The sequence below is a fragment of the Sinohyriopsis cumingii genome, chromosome 11 (genome assembly GCF_028554795.1).
Source record: "Sinohyriopsis cumingii isolate HCF-2022 chromosome 11, ASM2855479v2, whole genome shotgun sequence".
Taxonomy (NCBI): Eukaryota; Metazoa; Mollusca; class Bivalvia; order Unionida; family Unionidae; genus Sinohyriopsis; species Sinohyriopsis cumingii.
In genome coordinates, this window is record NC_142971.1 from 22728063 (window position 1) to 22753181 (window position 25119).

Genomic DNA, 25119 nt, shown 5'->3' on the forward strand with positions numbered 1-25119 from the left:
TACCAACTCTCTCCCAGAATGCCCGTAAGACCTATCAAGTGCGAAAACCAGCAAAACAAAATTCTCAGACATCGGGGGTGTGCGTGTGTGTGTGTGACAAGAAAATCAACAGTCTTAAACTGTGGGTACAACGTTTTACCTTCTTGCAAGAGTTCGATGTGCTTTTTCTTAATGCAATTTTCCAATAATGCACAATAGACACTCTACAATTACCTACTTGTACTGTTGTGCATACTGGGATGTGAGCATCTTCATTTCTATAAATGTTTCAAATTTATAAAATGAAATAAAAACTGATTAACCTCTTATAGTTGCCTGTAGTTTTTAGACCATTCTTAACACACAAACCCCATTTTCAAAATACTTATAACAATGCTCACTTGAATCATCATTTACTGATTGGAATATTTATGTTCTGGCAAACTGACAATAGCAAAGATACCATGCATCTGAAAAAATTATGGTTACTGTGTTTTCAGGTCCAAAGTGTGGAGGCAATATAGCATAATTTGATGCATGTTTAAAAAATTAAAGAAACAACATTATCCCTTTAAAGGGACAGTCCCCAACGAATTTCCAGGAAATTCAAGATGAGACCATTCTTTTTTTACAAATGCAGTGTTGAAACCAACTCTAATTTTCTCAAATGGTAAGATTTTTAAATTAGCTGCTATGGTGGCCATATGGTATGTAAGATCAGCATCATTTTCATTTAGATGACTTTGATGAAAACCCCATGACAATATGACCATTCATTCAGGAATTGCACTAGTATGATTTTTAATGATGGCTATCATGGCAGCAATACCTGACATAAAATTAGCACCATTTGCATTTAGGACCAACTTGACATCATAAGAAATCTTTTAGTGAAAATCCCATGTTCATATGACCAATTCTTCTGTAGTAGCATTTACAAGATTTTTCAAGATGGCTGCCATATGGATGTCAAATTGGTATAATTTTCATCAAGGGTCAACTATACACCATGATAAGCAGTCTTCCAGAGAAAGGAACCATTTAGGAGAAATGATGAGATTTCCAAGATGGCATTTGAGAACAGGTCAGCAAAAGTTTCATCTAGGACCAACTAGATACCACAATTCGTCTTCTGGTGTCAAAATGACCTCTTCAGGATATGTAGCAATAACAAGATTTTCAAGATGGCAATCATGGTAGCCACATTGTACATCATATTGGCACCATTTTCGTTTAGGACAAACTAAACTTCGTAAGATGTCCTCTGGTGTAAGCCACTGTTAATATGACTTTCCATCAAGAAGTGGCAATTAAAAATAGATATCACAAGAAGTCTTTTGGTGAAAACCATGTCAATATGGCTTTCTGTTCAGAAGCAGTAATAAGATTTTCAAGATGGCTGCCATACTGGACATCAGAACAGCACCATTTTTGTTTAGGCCCAACTATACATCACAAGTCTTTTAGTGCAAGTGACAATGATCACCTCATTAATAAGCATAAATGTCATTATTGATCAAACTTATCTATGACCTTGATGACACAAGCTTCAATATCAAATCTGATCAAAGTCTGAGAAAATATATGGCCTCCAACATGTTCAAAAGCTAAACCAATCAAATGCAAAACCACATCATGAATATGTATGAATTTTGCTCATAACTAAGGTCTTAGTGATAGAGGATTAAATACAAAATCTGAGTAGAAATATGGCCAGTAGTGTTCATAAGTTCAAGCAATCAGATACAAGATCACCTGTTTAATATGCATGCTTGTAATTCACAATTTAATTCATCCATGGCCTTGATATTAAAAGCTTAATTACAAAATCTGATCAGAAATGAAGATTTTTAGAATATTAATGAACAATTGTTGATGAATGTACAAATGATGCACAATGCATTACAGACAAGTGACAATATCATACATTAATTCATTTAGCCTTGCCTAAAAATTTGCCTTTTCAATATTCTAATTGATGTAAAGTTTGCTGCCGTTCATGACACCATAAGCATAATGACATCTTATATATAATGCTAATGAATGCACTCCTGTGGGATAGGCCTATCAACATGGCTTTCTCACTCTAGCAAACAAACATACATACATACATATCGGAAAGAGAAAAAATGATCCATCATATGTATTGTTTTGAGATAGAAAAATTCAACAGGTCATATTTCTCTACCCGTTGCTAATACATATGACGAATTCTATTACTCTATCTGCTACTGGCAACACAATAAGAGCGATAGTTAAAGCTTGGTTATAATTAACTAGAAGTAGATGACAATAATATCAATAAACACCACTTTGGCACTCTGTATCAGAACTCAGCAAATCTTGCATGCACATATTTTTCGAAAACAAATTTTGCACTTGTCAATACTCCGGGTGATTCATACCAAGTGCCGATGAAGACAAACCAAGTGGTTTATTAGGTCACAGTTACTTTATTTTTATTTACTTAATGATGCTGTATATCTTGCTCATAGCCAGTTTGATGACTGTCAAAGAAACTCAATTAAACATCAAAAGTTTAATACATGCACATAACAGGTGTCTTGACTGAACCAGCAATGCAGTGTGTACAAGACCAATGAAGCATGAAAAGCTGGTAGCAATGACCTTAATTTGACATGGTGGTGTAGTGCACCTCAGAATGCATGCACATATCTATTTTCAGCAGCAATGTCCAAGAAACTGACCTAAACATAAAAAAATGTTAATAATTAGCATGAAAAGTAGTCACAGTGACCTACTTTTAGTATGGAGGTGTAATACTCCTCAGACTAAGAACAATTCACCACTCATAACATCAGAAACAATAGTACCTGATGTACTACTGACTTATTCAAAAAAGATGTACATTTGCCAATGTCAACACCACTAATGTTAGTAACTATTACACATGATGGCGATAGTATATACTCTCCTCCTGGCAAGCTAAGAAACATAATTCAGATCTGATCCTTGTGTATATTCTGGTACCTTTTTGAACCAAAGACATTCTACATTCTCATGAACATGTACAAATAAAAGACATATATACATTACACTTTCATATTTCATAGGTTGATGTTGTTGTTGTTATAGGGCTTAACGCCATTTTTCAGCACAAGATAGGCTATACATGGCGGCCAGTATTAATGGTGGAGGAAGAACCGGGAAAACCCCGGAAAGAACCACCGACCCACGAGAAGCTACCGGCAAGCTTTCTCACATACCCACATTTGCCGAGCCCGAGACTCGAACCCACGCAGACAGAGGTGAGATGGCAGTGATCCGTGACGGACAGCGCTTTAGACCACTCGGCCACTCGGGGCCCCTTTCATAGGTTGATTGGTGAACACTACTTTTTTAGCACAAGCTTGGGTGGTATGGATGCATCAAGAATGCTTGGTGTTAAATCTGCATGATGGCTCTGTCCACTTGCATTTTAGCTTAAGTGCTATGGATGCATCAGTTATGATTGATGTTAAATCTGCATGATGCATGAAAAGTAAATGCACACTAAATTAGGCCCTTGCTCGTTTTCTAACAAATTTCATCAAGCTATGCTAAAAACACTTAAAATATGCATCATAATGAAAATATATACATTTTAGGTTTATCTTTAACAAAATACTGCCTCATGTACATCTATAGATATATAAACCATTTTATTTAAAGACAGCCAGAGAAAATTCATTAAGCAATGTTTGCAGTTTAATAGCACTTTATATAAAACCGGTGTAGTACTTATCACACACATAAATATACACATTAACAAATCTATTCATGGTTGTGTTACATTGGTTTCGTACACTTCCTGCATTACCTGACATATTAATCAGTTTTTAGCATATCACTGCTCTAAGATGTAAGCACTAACATGCATAATAACAAGTTTAGCAATCACATAAACCTCTCATGAATTGGGGGAGGTAGAAGGATTAAAACCAAACAGCAATAGAAGAATGAAGTTCAGCAGAAAGGAGTGCATTGTGTCAAAGCTAAAAAAACATACAAATGACAAGTGTCAAGCTCATACATTTCTTTGCAAATAAAAAAAACTCTGGTCTTATTAATTTATGCATCAATGAAGCAGGCATTCTTTCCAGGAAGATGGCTTTTCTGATCATTAGTAATTGGGACAATGTTACATCTGCACCAATTGCAACTTGGGCCATTGAGAATCACATATTTAGTTTGGAAAAATCTCGTGTTTTTAGCTGGCATAGGCATGCAGATTTATGTGACTCAAAAACTTCTTGGTTCTTCTGGATAGTGGGCATATCTCCTATTGCAAAGTTCACAGACAGCAATGACTCCCATTTATATTGTCTAAGGTCTTGGGAAACATTCCAGCATGATTAGCAAGCATTTTATTTCAATAAAAGCTTACTGTCTTGCAGTTACAATCCCTGGATGCCATTGTATATCCATCATCTGATATAAATCATTGTCATTATTTTTATTTCACTATTCTTCAGTTAGACACAGATCAGCACTAGAAATACGTAATATGTATTTCAGAGTGCAAGCTCAGCTTGATGATGTATAGCTTTTCAATATCTCCTTGAGGACCTGCTTCGCTTAGTTTGATGTATAGCTTTTCAATATCCCCTTGAGGACTTGCTTCAGCTTGATGATGCATAGCTTTTCAATATCCTCTTGAGGACTTGCTTCGCTTAGTTTGATATATAGCTTTTCAATATCCTCTTGAGGACTTGCTTCGCTCAGCTTGATGATGCATAGCTTTTCAATATCCCCTTGAGGACTTGCTTTGCTTAGTTTGATATATAGCTTTTCAATATCCCCTTGAGGACTTGCTTCACTCAGCTTGATGATGCATAGCTTTTCAATATCCTCTTGAGGACTTGCTTCGCTCAGCTTGATGATGTATAGCTTTTCAATATCCCTTGAGGACTTGCTTCGCTCAGCTTGATGATGCATAGCTTTTCAATATCCTCTTGAGGACCTGCTTTGCTCAGTTTGCTTCTGCATTCATACAAGTTGCTTTGCAAAAAACAGCTTTTACCTTGTTTTAAATGTCCAGTTGCAGGATGTGAAGAAATCGCAGAGTAATGGACCTAACTCAAGGTTACCCATCACCTTCGATATATTGGTGCGCTTGTGTACTTTGCTTCAAAAGGTTTCTTTAGTCCCTGGGTGGATGGTATGCTGCTTGCTACATCTTCATTAGCTTTCTTTGCCTATTACATTGTGGCAAATTTATGGTGACATCAACTACAGATAATGAGTACTTGCATATCAGTGACTTTATTATAGCTGGAGATAATTTTAATGGGACTTTAATGTTGAGAGCATCCAAGTCTGAGCCATTCCGTTATGGTGTTAAGATCAAACTGTTTGCAGTGCATAACTATACTTGCCCCTTAAAGGCAATGCACGATTATCTAGTACTTCGTGACAGGGTGGGTTGTCTTAAGCCTTCTGACCTGCTATTTACTACAGATGGTATTAATCCACTTTCTAGATCAGTGTTTTTAGAGAAGTTACATCTGCTCCTGCATGTACTAGGCTATCCACAACGCAAATTCAATGGGCACTCCTTCTGGATCGAGGCTGTCACTACAGCAGCAAATGATGGAATCAAGGATCACCTTGTTAAAACGCTAGTCCGTTGGACTTCTGACTCTTATTTATGTTATGTCAGGACCTCAGATGATGCCATTCTACATGCACAGCAGGCCATGTTTGGATCTACCCGTGAGCAGTTTCATCCACGCGTTTTTCTTGGATAGGGTGCATCTGATGGAAGCGTGTCTGTTCTAATGTAGGTTAGTTCGTGTGAGTCAGTGTATTCTTTTGAATGTGATCATTCAGATTTTTTACATGGAATTATTACCGAGAAGGGAGTAAGCAGATTCTGTGTCTTGTGCTACGTGTTTCACTGCCCTATGGAATTCTTCAGTTTTTCTATGGAATGTGATCATCAGATTTATTCACCAGTGAGGTGCATTTCACACCGTTAGTGTTCAAAATGTGTTCTGTGAAACAAGATCATCAGATTCATTGGCACTGGGTGGCGTTTTAAGCACCAGTTGGGTGAATGAGTGAATTCAGTTATGGTCCACTTGTCCACCGTTACATCTATTTTACATTGTGTAAACTTTTCAATATCCCCTTGAGGACTTGTTTCTCTCAGTCTGCTTCTGTATTCATACAAGTTGCTTTGCAAAAAACAGCTTTTACCTTTTTAAATGTCCATTAAGTGATAAATTAACAAATGAAACTGCATGGTTGAGGCATTGTGTCATGGTTCAAAATTAGGGATTTTGACAGATGTAATACAAACGCCGCCATGCTGACAATATATAAAAAACTGCAACAAGATTCTTCAAACCTTCCAGTCACACCCTTGAATAATAAATGGCACCCACTTGATCCATCTAACAGATAGCAAAGCTTATACTTGTACATTTTGTACTTTGTATAAATGTGACCTTGACATTTGACCCCCAAAATCAAAGTCTCTTTCCTATCTTCTAATCTACAAGACCCTGAACTGTAGCCTTCTAAGCCCAGATTGAAAAGATTCTTTCTTGCTCCAAATATGAGCTACTTAAAAAATCTGGAAATGGCAGATGGTGGAGAACTTTAAGTTACAGTGCAGAAACAAAATAAGAAACCTGACATTATAGCATACCTTATGGGGGCATATAAAATTGAAAATTGTGGGACAATGACATGCCATGATTTAGTGTCTCTCCTAACTACAAATAATTAATATTTTGCAACATGAGTCAAGAAAAATTATGATATGGAATGAAATGGGGGTCCCTTTCATTTAACAGATGGAACAACATTAAATAAGCGAAAGCCATTTTCTGTGAGCTGTTTGTGAGGCATGTCCATCATGTTGTAAACACACTGGTCAAAAGATCAGCATGGCCCATACAAATGGATGAAGCTCTCAAATAATTAACTCAAATGTTGGCAAAACCAAGTAAAGAAAGTCCTCTCACTATCCCGATTTGTTCTCCCATGAAAATCTGTTCTACCTCAAAATGTTTATCAGGCCTATAAATTACCAATCAAGACAATCACCTAAACAAACTGCATGTTTATAGCCTGTGAAAAGGGAGTCTGATTTACAAAATCTACATGTCACATAGTCAATATAATTTTTTGACCACAATACAGGTATTTCCCAAAATCTGATAAAAAAGTGCACAGAATTTAGTCAATTCATTCATCGATTTATAATTTCTAACTGTGACTACAGTGGCCCTAACACTGGCATCATCTGTATGTTTCATGGTAAATGGATACTAACAAAGCACCATATTGCATACATTATGGACACATCTATTTTCCTCAGACAACAGAGTGACGTAGTTCATCCTATTCAGTAACTACCAGATAATTCTGTAAATTACCATAATGTTGAGAGTTTAGAGCTGTATCCCTTCGTACACATGAACAGAGAAATTACACCGCTTGTCAAATCCATATGAAAGGCGAATTTGTAGTTGTCACACTTTTCCTTTGCTTGATTCAAGACTGTAAATATAAGAAGCAGACAACGTAGTATTTTCCTTCTATATACATACATGTGTAGTTGTGCATACACCCCTTCACTGAAAATGGACTTGTCCAAAAACTGGAAATGACTGGTGAGCAAGGTCGTCTTTTATGCTGAAAACTTACATTTGGAATGAAATGTGCATATGATAATGGTGTCAGGGCCCCTGGTCATAATCAGGTTTAAAATTATAAATCAATAAATGATCCAAGTTCTATGCATCTCATTTGTGCTTTTCGTTTTTTAAATTGGTAGGGGAGGGTACAAACAAACAAGGAGGTATATTCAGACTATAAACAAAAACTACTTTTGGGAGGCAATGCACTGATCTATGATGAACGAAGTATAAAGTACTAATCTGAGACATACTAGTAGTTAGGGAGTGTTCCAATCTCAGATGTAAAAAATCCTAATTCCAACGAATATTGTTTGGATTTCAATTGCAGGATGAAGATAAATATCCTTGAGGATAATAATTATCTAATATGAAATAAATGCAATTAAACCATAAAGATTCTGTTATAACATGGTATATAGCAAACAAAATTTAAACGTCACATTAATTTTTCATTTTAATATTTTTCCGAAATTGTTCAGTCTTCTTCAAGTGAGAAAAACACTATTTGTGAAGTGTACAGTTTACCTCCCTATTTGGCAAGAAGATGAATTCCCATATATTTGGCAATACAGTATCTAGCTGGATAGATGTTTTTTAATGTTTAAAATGTTCTATAGAAATAGCTGTCAATCATTATAAAATTGTATATTTATAAAAAAAGAAGCAAAACTAAGTTTATATCCTATTATCAGCTAAAAAGTTATAAAGATGTCATAAATTTTCATTGTTTTAAATATGCTCCAGTTTAGAGAATAACCAACATTTTCCCAGTGACAGTTCATTCATATACTTAAATTTGAGTAACAAAAAAAGACATCAACTAAAGGCACACTTTTAGGTTACTATTTTATTCCTCAAATAACTTATAGATGCTTGATTAAGAATGAATCAGTACTTGGCAGTATGACAGGGTTTACAAAGACAACTATCACTTTCTTCATGTTCCATTCACATCACAGTAAAATTCAAACATTTTTCCCACTGTAAAAATAGATATTGAAGCAGTCCAAGAATAACACTGCAACAATGTCCACAGGTTGCTAATGTAAAACCATAGATCATTAAACTTATCTACAACAGGCTGTCACTTTGGAAGCAGACGATTGTGACCTATTTATATCTGACTTCTTTATTACTCAAACATGACCATATAAAAAAGAAGTATCATATGAATTTTTCAATATTAGCATAATTTTAGTAAATTAGTTAATACAAGGAGAAATTCCTGAAGAAAAGGGGAAGCAACCAATAATAAAGGATGCAAGTCAATAATGATTGACAATATGTATGTCTTAAAAGTCAAATAACTGAATTGATTATGATAAAGAATATTGCTAAATAAAAGAATTTTGTTCCATAAAATCATGCCAAATTCTTTGTTAATCAAAGAATTTATGTTTCCATGAGCTTTATCAGTTAAGCAAAAGACTCCCCAAGAAATTACATTTTAACATCAAGGAATTTGTGCCATGAAGATGGCATCTGTATGGCAGACAATTCATTGTTTGAGTACAGCTGTGGTTTGTGGGTTTAATGCTATTTCTAAGCACATATTTAATTACAGGTCAAAGCAGCGATTTTTCTTTTCCGATTTTTGCCTACTACAAAGACAATATTTTTGTGCAGATCAATTTTCATGGTTTGCACACAAAAAATGCATCTTCAAATGGTATTTAAACAAATGGAAAGAAGAGTAATGGCGAAAAAAATTTTGGTAGAGTTTATAAAGCTGGGGTCTGTGGCAATGAAAATAACCACAAAAAACTGGTAGCCTTTACAAACACTTTGTCTCAGAAGCACTGATACCATTTGAGAATTTCTTTAAAATGGAGATCATTATGCCACACATACAAAGACAAACACTTAGTAAAATTGTCATAGAAATTTAATATCTGCATGGTTTTTACAAAATGTGTGCAACAACAAAAATTTGTATTAAAGGGATAGCTATTTAAATACACTAATTTGAAGATAATTAAACGGAACACTGCTGAGCATAAAAAGAAAAAAATGCATAAAAATGTAAAATTCATAAGCTTTACATACCATGACCATGCAATTATAAATTAGGATTATTTTCTAGGCTATCAATACATACATATATGCATAACTAAATGGAGAAACGAAGCACAAAAACACAATGTTGATTGCTTCATTCATGCTTGAAAACAAAACAAAAGCAAAACAAGTAAAAACACGTACAATACATATGGGATGATGAATAATTGTACAAACTTAGACACTGTATCTGTCTGAGGGCTGTATTTTTCTCGCCAAAATAATTAAAATTCGTATCAAAAGAAAATGGTTGGCCATTACAAGTGTTGTGGTTCTTACGAGTATCAAAGAGTTATTTTCCTATTGCATAACAAGTTATGTTTTTTCTGACATCTACTAAATTCAAAGACATCTGACAAGATATCATCTGAATTTCATTCAGGCAGTTATTTTATACAAACGACATGTTACTTTCTTAACAAGTGAACACAAGATTTGCTTTGACTTGTTTCCTTATCATTTATCAAATAAGGTAAATCTTGAAAACAATTTTCATCAAACTGGTAATTGGCAACAAATCTACTGTCATCAATTTCCAGTATTTCTATATTTTTCTAAAATTAAATACATTATTTAACTATGAGGCATGTGAAAGTTTCTTGAGATATATCTGCCTGCCAAAACTAAACATGATTTATACAACAGAAAATATACTACACAAATAATAACCACCTGTCTCTTACAACGCAAAAAATGTGCAAATTTTCAGAAACCATACATACAAAACATCTGATGCCAATATCAGTACACAATCCTCAATCACAATAACATGCCCTTATTTAAATGTTTTTTTTTAATTCCTAATGTTCAATATTCACTTTAAAATTTTTAAGATACAGCTAATTTCCCTAAACCTGAAACTGCAAAGACCAAAATTTTCTGCTGTTTCACAAAAGTGTCCAGTACATGGACGTTTGATTTGTAAAATAAGAACCTGGTCATGTCCTGCATGTCACACCCACCCCCATGCTGAAGTAATAATGGAATTTATTTCACAAGATCAAGAAAGTGCATACTGAAGCTATATTCCAAATCCAAAGAGGGTGTGCTAAAATCATACTGAAATCAAAGTTTAAAAAAATGTACGTTGTGGATGATCATAAAAACATGCTCACAACTGCCAACATGACTGCTAATTAAAGCTTCCAGCAAGGCAGGCTTAACAAAAACTGGTATGAAAAAAATACTGGCTAGTCTTAGATTATTAATAATAGCGAGTGTGATGGGGTTAAGTATCTTGAAAACTAATAGTGGGTGAGTCCCTTGATCCAATCTACATAGGCAAAGTTCAAGAAATGGAACAACCCATCAGAGGTAAATCAGAGATAATAGATGTGTGTTAAGAACTAAAGTTATTAAATATCACTGCCTTGAATGAGAATGTTTATATACCATCTGTATTAAAGATTAATGACAAGTTTTTGAAAAGCAGCAATGTTTCTTTGAAGTCAGATTTTACTCAATATATAAAATGAAAAGCACGATTATTTCAGTCATTAACCTATGCTTTAGGGACAGCCATGAAATAGTCTGCTTGAAAGACAATAATAAGCACATGCTCATGTTTGCACATTTGATTGGTGCTAATAAGGTGTTAACATACTGGACAGTGATGTTTATTGCATCTGTATTACCTGCAAAGCTTGCATTAACTTGCAAACATTAGAGCCCACATTCCCCCAATGAAATGGTCAGTCCCAAATGCGATATATGTTCATTTTTAATAAAGACAAGCATATCTTGAAATCATACTGCATCAGATATAGTTTTGATTATTCTAACATTATGGTCATCTTGAACAACTCAGTTCTGGCCAGGATTATCGGAGAATGCGACGGAGAAATTTGACCACCAGTTCCTTCCAGTCTCTAGTGAGTGAAGTGATCAACACTAATGACACGTGCATTATCGTCCCAACCCCTACCGAGCTAATGTAAATAGCAAAGACTGCATCTAATTAAGCAAATATTTTGCCATTGAATGGATATTCAAGACATCAACCTGTAGTATGTTGTTACTTAATGTCAATGTGGTTGTGTTTATATGTTGGCACATATGTGTATGGTGATATTTGACAATATTATGTCAACCATTTTTTCCCCTTTGTAAATGTATATGAAATATTTTGAACACGACAGATAGCTTAATTACAGATATGAATTTCCAATAGTCTTAATGAAAGGTTGACTTATTCTCATTTTGGACATTATTACTTTTCTGATCGTGTGCACCATCTCCCCGCTTTGGAAATTAAAAAACTTTTTTTTTGATTTTCAAAACCCCCAACTGTCTGGGGATACAGTCCTAAAACCAACTGCAAGCCATCCACAAAGTTTGATATAGGTCTGTAATACTGAACTTCTGTTCCTGTTCAGAAGCCATTTTTCTTCTTTCGGTCAGTAATGTTGACCTGTGACCCTAAAACCATAGGACATTTTCCTCATTCCAAATGCAAGCCATCCACAAAGTCTGGTTCAGATTATGTAATAACCATTCCTATTCTTTCAGTTACAGTGACCTTGACCTTTTTCAATAAGGTTCTTCCTCACCCCAAGTGCAAGCCATCCACAAAGCTTGGTATGGCCAAATAAGAAAATGTTTTTTTCCAGTCGTTTGACTGTCACCGTTTTTCAATGCTGACCCTAACACTTTTTTTTCTCCATGGTAAAAAAATAAATAAAATAATTACCTGCCTACACTTCTTTTAAAACCAGTGCAATAGGAAACACATATTTTGTTCTTGACCTAACTGTACATGGTGGACAACTTGGGTTATTGCGAAGAAATGATAGTGGTAACAGACACATGCCTGGATGGACCACAATAAAATCTAATATGCTCTGCCTTATCGCAGGCATATAAAAAGTAGTTCATGCTCTATTGACACATTAGGCAATACAGGGCTTCTGCTGTTCTTAACTGTCTGTGTTTTACATTGGTAAATATAGTACATGAAGAAAAAAGTACCTTTCTGTTCAAATACATTGGTCACTTCTGACATTTAGTGATATAAATTGTGTAGTCCATGTCTACTGGTCTACAAATGATGAATCCTTACTCACCACCTACCTAGTGCCAGCTGAAAATCACATTTTATTAAATGTTCTAATGGACATCTGTCCACTCCCAATTCTGACACTTTTTATTACATTAGAACATGGGTACTAAGACTGCCTGGCTATATTTACTATATTTCACCTCATTTTTGTGAAATTTCATTATAAAACAAAAATCACAAATATACTGATAACATTTTCAAACAAATTATTAATTATTTTTCATTGTAAAATAAAATTCTGTTTATAAGCAGCCTTGTTCGTCTATGATTTGGCAAGCTGTCAATCATTTGTAATTATATGTAGTATTTTTGATGCAAAGATAATTGAGGCTTATCTCAAACTGCTGATCTATTATTGTCAACAATATGGTTATTTTGTTTTATCCAATTAAGATACATCATGATGGTGATATATGATACCATCACCAGTAGGGCTGAGTTTTTTCATCAAGCATGCTTTGAATTTTAGCTGACATGGGTTATAAGGAAGTGATAATGTTCAAAGTGAAATTGATGAAACTGCCTCATACTGGGTAAGAAGGTATACACAGAAAGTCTGACATACAGTCACTAATCTAAACTGTTAACAATATAGTATAAAATGCATACATATGCTTAGCTTGCCAATAAAATATAACATTTATGTACTTTCATTGTGAACATTTTACCAAAACGTGCTCACATCATCACATTCTTGCAGAAAATCCTCATTCCTCTTGCAGTCCAGTTCTTGCACACACTGACGGTGAATCCTCAAGCAAGGGTGAATGAAAGAGTACATAATGCACCGCCCTAGCGTGACATCCATAACATACATCGTGGAAAATTACAAAAAAAGCAGTCTTTGTCTGCTCAAGACAGAGAATAAATTTCCTAATCGATGGGGTTGAAAGATCAAGACTTGCAATTTGATGATAACCATGTTAAACCTTCGCTTAGTCCATCCCCTGATGTGGCACATGCTGGTTGAACATACCAATTTCTATCACGTATCCTTGTTAAACCCAATTTTTCTTGGACCTCATGTGGTTTCATAGCTGAAAAGGAAAGAGAACCAAGTCAGACAATAAGGATGAAACTGGTCTGTTTTATGGATCACTATACAATTCCTGTGAGCATGCTAAGATTTATGTAGTCTCCATGTAAATAAGTTACAAATTTTAAAGCTGAAGTCCCTACCACCACAAGAAAAGTGATATCTGAAGCCCCTACCATAATAAGAAAAATGATGTCTGAAGCTCATACCACCATATGAAAAGTGATACCAATGTCTTGATGTCTTACAAACAGATAGAGGCAAGACAAAAATTTCACATTCCACATACTAGAGCAAAGTCTTCCAGTCATATAGGTTCACTGAAAATTTTTCAAGTTAAACAAATATGATTTAAAAACACTTCTAGCAAAGTTAGATATGTAAGAGATCTATAAAGGTAAGCATACAAATGGTACACAATGATCAAGAGGAAAAACACTATCTACAACAACAAATCAAAATATAAACACTATTTTGAAGAAAAAATAAAGGGTCAAACCTCTAGAAGAACAAATGCCATCTCCAGATAAACAAATATTTTTTTATGTGACACATTTTATACACTGTTTAAGCAGCCTTGTTGTTTACTGATTTTACAAGAAGAAAATATGTTTACTTTCAGATAGTTTATATAATTTTCATTCATGTTTTATTCTAACATCATTCTCTACTCACAGTTCAAGTTTATACTTTGATATGCCACTGTCAGATTTTTTTTTTGAGATTCCCTGATACATCAGTGATAGTTAACAAAGCCCTAGCATGTACCTCACGACTTCATGAGAGAATATGCCAAGAAGAAAACTTTTAGCAATATGGTAAAACTATAATGCATAATTTTGTCTTAATGGTGTAGTCCTCATACAAGCAACAAAACTGCTGACACCATTGTTTCAAAGCATATTTTCTAAGTAAATTTTGTTACTCAAAACATACTTATCTGATCACATTGACATTATGGATATAAGCTTACTATCTCCTAACCAGCCCTCATAAAAGACAATAAAGATAAAAGGGCAATAACCCTTGCCCATTACCTCCCCTGTACACCACCAGAGTATTGCTAGTTTTAAGCCAAGTGATGGATCAACAAGTATGCTCACAGGATGGGAGGGTGTTAAAGTAATGCAGTCAGTAAAATATTTTCAGCAAAATGTAGTTTACTTATAAAATATGCTTTCTCCTTCAAAAAACATTTCACAATCACATTAACATTTTAGTAAAATAAATTGGAGAGAATGCTGAGGATTCTATCTATGCCCATGTCATTCTTCAAAGAAAGGTGGCTTGATCAACCCTAACTGAAAGACAACTCACTCACCTCACCTCACTTCACTGGACCACAGCCAACAGTCACATAGCCTGTGACAATCATACTGGTTAAGAAAAGAGTTGTTGAACTCTTCTTACCAAAAAATAAAAATCCAGTGAAAGAGCTATAAATACTTGTAATGCAAGCTATGTTGACATTATCAAGGTCTGGTGCAGAATTATGCTGCAAACACTGGCCACAGTAGATTCAATTCAAAGGTCAAAGTGACAGAAACTTGAGAAGGTTGAATGTGCATGCCAGTCAATAGCTTCTAGTATACGTCTTGTATTGCAACATTGCACTTGAAAGCGAGCCTCACTGAGATCGATTATTTCATGGGCTGACATCTATATGAGGTGACTGATCTCGTGAGACTTCAGAGTACACTGAACATGACTCACTTCAGTCATGATACTAGAACTCAAGGGGTAATGACTTTAACATCTTGTACAGGAACAGCCTTGAATAGAACACTATCACATGATTAGCAACTAATCTACTGCTACATAATTTCGGCCTTCTCTGGCTATGATGGAACTGCTGTAACTAACAGAGAGGATGAGTGTGTGTGTGATTTAGATTTTTAATGTAGCTTAAACAATTTTAGTCATAGCATTAGGATGTCTACAATGTGGCAGCTTATAGTGACGTCTAGCACTGAGGCACCATGCTGCAAACATGTAGCATCATGTCCCACCCAGACACATTATCCTGCAACCAGGCCAACCAGTCCTAATACTAACATCTTAATGCTGAGCGCCAAGTGAGGCAGCTGCTAGTACCACTTTTATAAGTCTTTGATACGACTCAACTGGGGTTCGAACCCATGAAATCCCACATCAGAGCCAGACATTCTAACCAATTAGGCCATGTGAGTGGTCACAGAGAAGATGAGAGGGGGGATGGGGTTGGATAAATGAAAGATAAAGCTCCTCTAAAATGACTTACATTGCCCACTCACTCATTTTCTGGAAAAAAAGCAATCCAACAAAACCTGAAGTGCAATAAGTCTGGCACTCACCAATAAGCTGTGTGCAGGTGGTTGTAGAGGTAAGTCATTGCCCAGAATTAGGAGGCTGAGGATGGAAGAAACCATGTTCCTTGCCACCCTTCCAAACCGAGCAGGATGCTGTTGCCTGACATTGGATTGGGGTCATAACTGGTTCTGTGTTTGTCAAGGGAATGATCCCTTGTCCCTTTGATACCAATTGTGTCATCTTTGGGCTAGAGACTGATTATGTCTATCAAGCCGTTGACAGATACAAGTTGGTTTGGCAGATCCTGGGGTGTGTATCTCCTTACTTCCTCTATCTCACCTCCAAAAGGTGTCATTTTGAATGTCAGGGTTATGGTGTGGAAAGAGAGTTGTTGTATGCAAACCAGGCTATGATCACACTAAGCCAGGATTTGCAGAAACAGTCAAGGCATTCACCATGAAATGGTGATTTGCTCTGTTAATGAGTCTGGTGATCCAGGATGTGGACTCCCATGCATGGTCATTATCCGGTTTCTCGGTGAGCCAGAAAATCACTAATGAAGCAACATCTAACAATAAGTAGCGACTATGTTTCAAACCAGCTTGATCTTGAGTTGAAGTTGCAATGATAATTGCAAAATTCTTACCAAGGGCCAGAACTTCATCTGAAAGGGAGCTGCATGTTGTGTACCTGCTGAAAAAAAAGGCTGCTGACTGCTGGATTTCTTAGAACTGACGAGGTCATTAATAAAGTCCAAAGAAGCCTTGATCTTAAGGCATGTGTAACTAGCTAGTTGGGAAAATGTTCTATATGGTTGCAATGTATAATTTTCCAAATCTCAAAGGTACTGTCTCTTGGACATCTCTGCTTCAGGATAAGATGTTTCATGACATGACCATGAACTCTGCAAAATTTTCACTTTCTTGAATCAGTGCTTTGCCGAGTACTATTCCAGATATTTTTACTGTTCCATAATTTTGTATTAGGATTTTAAGTCTATAAATGCCATAGTCTGCTTGTTCAGATAGAGGTATTTTTATCAAGTAAATATTGGGTAACGATGTACTTAACGACCCGTGGAAACCGATATTTACGCTGACAATGACATCACTGACAATGACATAATGAATAATATTTGTAAAAAAACTATGTTACTCAACTGTAAAAAAAAATCTCAATGCTGAAAGCAGAAAAATGGTGCACCATTCATTAAAGGACAAAGCCATTAAAATGAAAGCATCATTTGGTTGAATACCTTGATTGTCGAAAAGACCAGAGCTTGCACCAGTCAAAACCCGATTCTTGTTTGTGTAATCCTGAACCAAAACTATAAGACTTAAAAACTCCTAATTATTAAAACACAAGAAAAGGATCTGGGCTAATTTGTTATGTTTTTTCTTTATCTACATAATTATTCGCTGAAACTAATACCTTTAGGTATGAAGTTTTTTTAATTTTTTTAACAAATTGTTTTCATATACAGGTTACAGAATAATATTCATGATTGAGGTAATAAACAAACATTCATGATTCCACAAAGAAGGTAATAACCAAAAAACTTCAAGATTCCATACTGAAGGTCATAAACACTTCAAGTTTCAACAATACATGTCATTAAAAAAACCACTTCAAGATTCCACAATGGAGGTAATAAACAAACACTTCAAGATTCCACAATAAAGGTCATAAACAAACACTTCCAGATTCCATACTGAAGGTCATAAACACTTCAAGATTCCACAATACAGGTCATTAAAAAAGCCACTTCAAGATTCCACAATGGAGGTAATAAACAAACACGTCAAGATTCCACTATGGAGGCAATAAACAAACACTTCAAGATTCCACAAAAACGGTAATAAACACCTCAAGATTTAACAAAGAAGGTAATAAACACGTAAGGCTTCCACAATGGAGGTAATAAGCACTTCATGCTTCCACAAAGAAGGTAATAACCAAAACACTTCAAGATTCCATACTGAAGGTCATAAACACTTCAAGATTCAACAATACATGTCATTAAAAAAACCACTTCAAGATTCCACAATGGCGGTAATAAACACTTCAAGATTCCACAATGGAAGCAATAAACAAGCACTTCAAGATTCCACAATAAAGGTCATAAACAAACACTTCAAGATTCCATACTGAAGGTCATAAACACTTCAAGATTCCACAGTACAGGTCATTAGAAAAACCACTTCAAGATTCCACAATGGAGGTAATAAACAAACACGTCAAGATTCCACTATGGAGGCAATAAACAAACACTTCAAGATTCCACAAAAACGGTAATAAACACCTCAAGATTTAACAAAGAAGGTAATAAACACGTAAGGCTTCCACAATGGAGGTAATAAGCACTTCATGATTCCACAAAGAAGGTAATAACCAAAACACTTCAAGATTCCATACTGAAGGTCATAAACACTTCAAGATTCAACAATACATGTCATTAAAAAAACCACTTCAAGATTCCACAATGGCGGTAATAAACACTTCAAGATTCCACTATGGAGGCAATAAACAACACTTCAAGATTCCACAAAAAAGGTAATAAACACCTCAAGATTTAACAAAGAAGGTAATAAACACGTAAGGCTTCCACAATGGAGGTAATAAGCACTTCATGATTCCACAAAGAAGGTAATAACCAAAACACTTCAAGATTCCATACTGAAGGTCATAAACACTTCAAGATTCAACAATACATGTCATTAAAAAAACCACTTCAAGATTCCACAATGGCGGTAATAAACACTTCAATATTCCACAATGGAAGCAATAAACAAACACTTCAAGATTCCACAATAAAGGTCATAAACAAACACTTCAAGATTCCATACTGAAGGTCATAAACACTTCAAGATTCCACAATACAGGTCATTAGAAAAACCACTTCAAGATTCCACAATGGAGGTAATAAACAAACACATCAAGATTCCACTATGGAGGCAATAAACAAACACTTCAAGATTCCACAAAAAAGGTAATAAACAACTCAAGATTTCACAATGGAGGTAATAAACACTTCAGGATTCCACAATGGAGGTAATAAACAAACACTTCAAGATTAAGACTCGCTTGATTGCTTATCTCTTTAATAAAGGGTGCATGTCAACTGTTTTATCTATTGCCTTTTTTTTATCCCACAGGTTACGGAGCTCTCTGAAACACTTAATCATGTGTATTTGGATGTTAATTCTTTATCTGGGACTCAGAAAATCACTTACACGGGAGTCCTCTGCACTCGCGCAATAGCTGGGTGACAAATTCAATGGCCTGCCAGTGCTGCTTCAGCCAGCAGAATGGTGGGAAGTTGTGTTGGTTAATTAATCATTTTAGCTGTGCTGATATTTACAATGACAGAATTCAGTGGCTGAAAGATCTCCAGATGTGCATATTGTCATTATAAGAGTATATCAAAAGAACATGACACAATAGTTGGCGGCAAGTTCAAAGACTTTGACTGGCTGCTGAGTGGTGGGAAAATGTTGACATTTACAATGATTGAATTCCGATGCAGAGATGTTCATGTGGTCATAAATAAGAGTATATAAAATGAACAACTTAGCTTTCGTTATTGTATTCATTTCCAAGTATAGCTGAATAAGTAGCTTTTGTGACCTCGAAATCAAGACATGTTGAGACGTAGACAAAATGCTCTTTTCAAATATGAATAAAAAGTAATCTGGGGGTTAAGGCAAATTAATGAAGATTGTAATGAGATTTTGAACAGTGCTAATGTTGCTAGAACTGATAGTTCAGATGGGAAAGTGGCCAAGCGTTAAAAAGTGTGTGAAGCCTGGCTTTGTGTTTTCAATAAGACCTTTCCATCGACTGACCAAATTCAGTCTCACACTGATGGACAAACAAGAGCTATATGTCAGTGGTATAAAGAATGTGGAAATTAAACTCAATGGCAACCACTTGTTCTTCTAATCTGAAAGTTTCACATTTTTTGGGAGGGGACTGCAGCTTTTTCTGGTGGGGCTCCTATTTTTACAAAAATGGGAATCCTGGACCCCTAGTTTTAAAATCCTAGCAAGACCTCAGAGGTTTTGAGTTTTAATCAAATTTTATTTCATCATATCAGTGTCAGCAAGCTAATAAATAGTGAAACATGGTTCTCCCAATTTTCACAAATATGATCATACATTTAACTTATCAATGATATTTCTGATTACAAGAAAGCAATTCCCCAATTTTCTGCAAGCATTATTTTCCTATGTTGTCTTATTTTATCAGAGTTACATTTGTCTCCAAAAGCATATGTATATAAATAAAATTCTTTTAAAAAAATGTCTGAACATTAGAAGTCAGGAAACTCTGGTGTCCATAAAAACTGTCCAAAAATGCAAACAAAAAATCAAGTTATTTGGACTCTGTTCATCAGAATTAAAGACTCAGTCACAAAAATAAGCCAATTTGGTTAAAACTCGCACATCCCATTTATCTAAAATATCTTTTGGCATCCCAGAGTCTGAATCAATATAAATCTACTTATTGTACATTGATATTTGTTAAAATTCCCCCAAACTGAATTCATTAAAATGGGTTGTACTCTAGTTATCAACAAAGCATGTTATTGTGTACCATATTCACCCATGTAAATGCATGATAAAATGTGAACAGTATAGACAGATCCAGATCTGCTATTGCATAATCCAAGGGCATAATGGCATTAGGCTGCTCAATTTCAATTATAACAGTGTACAGGGCTCACAATAAGCAGCATTCAACTAGCCGAAGACTAGTGAGTTCACAAGGGGTCAACAAATTTCAGAGATCTGGTACTGGTGTTGGCTGATAAAATTTTAGGTAGGCATCTTCACATTAATTAGCCATCTGTAATGGCATCTGCATAATTCAATCAACATTTAGTTTCGTCTCAGAAGACACATGCTATGAATTATCCACTGATATGAACCAGTCGTAATATCAATGTAATGTCTGCCAAATTCTTTGCAAGGGTTAGGTAAGCCCTGGAGGACAAGTCACAATACCAATGACTGCCAATTTCTTTGCAGGGGTTAGGTAAGCTCTGTAGGACAAATGGAGAAGTCACAATATCAATGACTGCCAATTTCTTTGCAGGGGTTAGGTAAGCTCTGTAGGACAAGTGGAGATTGAAATCTAGTCAGGAGGTGGCAATTCCATTGTCCAATTAACTTTGACAAGCAAGCTCCAGTTTGGCAAGTGAAATTTACTGCAACTAACCATAGGAAAAAGATGAAAACATTTTAATTTTATGACCGTTTTCCCGGCAACAACCTGACATGGCAAGTAGGTAAAAACTGAAATTGTTGATAATCCTAGTGCTACCCACAAAAACACATGAAGTAGAAGTCATGGTGTACATCATGTGATGGCAGATCTGGGTCTATGCTGTGCATTATGCACAAGTAAATCAGGTATCAGTCAACATTTTTTGTGAACATGTGAACAATATAGTACCATCAGGTAGATCTTGTTTATTGGCGTATATAAGTATGAGACAGTCTCTCATTTCCCGATCATTGATAATTCTGTGAAGTTCCTGTCTAGCCTCATCTATCCGGTCCCTATCAGCACAATCCACAACAAATATAAGGCCTTGGGTTCCTGTGTAGTAATGCCGCCATAGAGGTCTAATTTTGTCCTGTCCACCTACATCCTAAAATTAGAATAGGAAAATTCTACAATTTCAGTCATTACCAAAGTCTCAATACTGTGCTTGACAGGATAAGTAATTTAGTAATTTAGAAGTTAACACCCTAACTCTAGCCCTAATGAGCAACTCCAACATGTTAAAAATTTGAGGAAAAGTTCATATAATTAACAGAAACAAACCTGCCTGTGCTATTCTCTTTATCCAGCAATCTTTCAGAAATAACAATTTATAAAGTAACTTTAAAGCCTCAACACTAAACATCAGACGCATGAAATATATCTTATCTTTAAAAAAGTTTCTTGTTAGGATTATAGTCGTTCAGAAAGAATGACACATCATTTATACCAATACCATTATAACTGATAAGAAAATACACAACAATTAAAAAACTCAAATCCAGTCTGAAACTGTACAAGGAATACTATATTCTGAGAATGTGAATTTTGTTGTTCTAAAAGTGGCCTAAAAAAACAGCAGAATTATCTGTATTAAAATATTAAAACATTCTTCATTACAACTATCAATGCAAATACTGAGACTGAGGTATACTTCTTACTAATATATGTAAATAAGCACTTCAAATACTGCTACAATCAACATTACTCTTCACAAATTAAAAACCTTTAAAGGTCAGAGGTCATTCTGGGTTTTTAAAAAAGTTTACATTTACAAACTATTTCTGCAATTCATCATTTTTGGGACGTTATTTCTGCAATAAAATGATATTGAATTACTGCATATTTTTGACCCACCCGAATGAACACAATGCATTTTTACCAACTAAATGACCTATGACTTGTCGCTCGATATGTATCTTCAAAAGTCTACTAAAAGTATACTTACCCAAACACTAAACTTAACATTTTTAAATGTGACCGTTTCTACGTTGAATCCTACTGTAGGTATTGTTGTCACTGACTGGCCTAACTTTAGCTTGTATAAAATAGCTGAAGTCATGTTAAGGAATATAAGCTGTGGAGATGTGTCTTTTTAAAAGTCTATAAAGAATACATGTAATAAACTGACAAACTGACAATCTTTCATTCATTGTTTACATTTTTTTAATACTGAATTTAGGATTCTTTTTTTGCTCTTTTACTCTGATATTTTACTGGTACCATAAAGAGCATACTGACCACAACTAGCAAACAAGAGGGATGGGGACCTAGTTGCTCACATTAACATACTCCCACCTCCCACCCCTATGATGGAGATGAGTACCAGATAATGGACATACCAAGTTTCACAGTGAACCATAACAAAAGCAACTGCAAGACAAGTTCTGTTGACAAGATACTGTCTTCCACCATATACAGGCACAATACAAAAAGAGGAAATACTTCAACTCTATCAAGTATCACTAGCTGCATGATTTATAGATACATTTACTATGTTACACCACATACAGCCACATTACAAAATGGGTAATACTTCAAATCCACCAAGCATTACTAGCCAAGTCATTTATACTGTCTAACCCTTTCTGTACAGCCACAGTGCAAAATGGATTACACTAATAACTCCACCAAGCATTAACCGCCCAGTGATTAATAGACAAGTGACTCTTGAGAGGGTGACTATGCCATGTACAAACTACTCTTAGTAACACAACATGCAATCGGTTCTGATGGATAAGAGCCATCTAAGACAAAAAAAGCCAAGCAGATAAGTCAACTGAATGTAAGAAAATAATACAATTCCAGCCAATACCTTTATTATTTCATAATATTCCTCATATATTCAGAAAACACCAGCACTTTTGTTCAAAAAGGAGGAAAAATCTCCCACTCCATCCCAAAACCCAATTCTAAAACAGACACTGTTCTACCCTGATCAAATATTGCAAGACATTCTTATACCTCCTTCCCTGTAATTATTATAAAACCCCAACCTGTCCCAAGATCCATTCCACACAGATTTATACAAAATGTAAATTAATTACTGTAGCACTGCCAAACATTATATCCGTTCATTTTACTTTTTTAAAATTAAATCCCAATCAAAATTCTTTCGAAAGCTCAAGGCATCAGACCAAATAAAATGTATATGTGGCTCTGGTTAGTTGACCTACAGTATTTATTCCTGCGGACCCTACATCTGGAGGCGGGAATGGGGGGAAGAGGAGGTTTGGGAAAAAAATATTTCAGGTGACAACAATTAACAAAGTGATGTAACTACGAAGTTAACTTCAGGATGTGAATGAGACTTATTTTCTATTTTATGCTTCACTTAAATCCATCCAAAGAACAACAATGAATGTTTGTACCAAATTAATGTACAATAATTTTTTTAAAATGTAAGCAGAACCACACATTTTTTTTTACTGAGCCTAATTCATATTAATGCTTTCTTGCTCATAATCAAAGTCATCCACGATTTTGAAGATATAAACCCAATTACCAAGTTTTATGAAAACTGGATAAGAAAGATCTACAGAGGTAACCAGCCCAGTCTATGAGATGCAAGGTATCTCATTAATACATGCTGATGTCACTTATTAGAACCTGTATGTAACAATGATAATATGATCTTATGGTAGAGCAATTGGACTTTGGTGTTCAGAGTGATAACAAGCTCAATCAATCATATACATAATTACATCACTGAGAATATAAAACTTGTTAGCAACTTTGATCTGAGTTTTTGATCATATATATATATATATATATATATATATATGCATATATGCTAGAGTGCTGACAAGCTCAGCCAATTGGAAACAAGATCACATCATTAATATGCATCAATGTCACTCAATCATACTCAAACAAGATTTTGATGATATGGACCTATTTATCCAGTTCGCTAAAAATCTGATAAAAAATACGGACTCTGGAATGGTAAAAATAATTTATATTTGACGCATCATAGGTTCAACATCGCAGTGACCAAGTATTGACAAATTGTGACAATCAAGATGGCACTAATCAAGAGTGCTCATTATCAAAGCATTTGCTTAAACGAGCATGTGTCTTCTGAAAATTGCACCACTGTATTTGAGGCACATTTTCAGTTGATAATGAAACTTTCAGGCAAGTTATATACTATAAATTGCTGTAAGCATCTAACCATTGTGATAGCATGTATCCTATTAGTCAGATGCGCTGAGAAATGATTCACATGTTGCCCAAAACAACACCAGCTACAATCAATGACCGTGCTAAATAAGATGCTTTCTACTGCATATTCCTATTACAGATGAACACCCCTATTTGATTGGTCTTACTATGATCGAAGATATGAAGTCTGGTCAGAAAATAAGTGAATTTGTAATTTAAATTTGTGTACATGTACCCTGTGAAGGGACACTGAGGCCTTGAGCCAAGGGTGACACCCCTCTAGTAAATGGTTGCCACTGTGCAAAATAGACTTTCATAAATTTCCACCCAGCAGT

General features: G+C 35.2%; 2 protein-coding genes across 2 annotated transcripts in view; one reads left to right on the plus strand and one right to left on the minus strand.

Moving 5' to 3' along the window:
- The first annotated feature begins 5198 nt into the window (after positions 1-5198).
- LOC149787763 (uncharacterized) lies at positions 5199-5729 on the plus strand. The gene has a single exon (XM_089975586.1). The coding sequence runs from the start codon at positions 5199-5201 to the stop codon at positions 5727-5729; it is 531 nt and encodes a 176-aa protein (XP_089831712.1).
- Positions 5730-8460: 2731 nt separating this feature from the next.
- The window catches only part of LOC149787764 (ADP-ribosylation factor 6), a 35380-nt gene continuing 18721 nt past the window's right edge, over positions 8461-25119 (minus strand). Inside the window, exons 3-5 of the mRNA XM_089973953.1 lie at positions 22569-22672; positions 21530-21728; positions 8461-13784 (exon numbers count right to left, since the gene is read on the minus strand). Of these exons, the coding sequence (XP_089830079.1) occupies positions 13642-13784; positions 21530-21728; positions 22569-22672 (446 nt within the window). The 3' untranslated portion in view covers positions 8461-13641. The remainder of the gene's footprint in view (positions 13785-21529; positions 21729-22568; positions 22673-25119) is intronic.

Bases quoted from the DNA above. Each gene is read 5' to 3' on its own strand.
- LOC149787763 (XM_089975586.1), top strand. From the start codon at position 5,199: ATGGTGACATCAACTACAGATAATGAGTACTTGCATATCAGTGACTTT.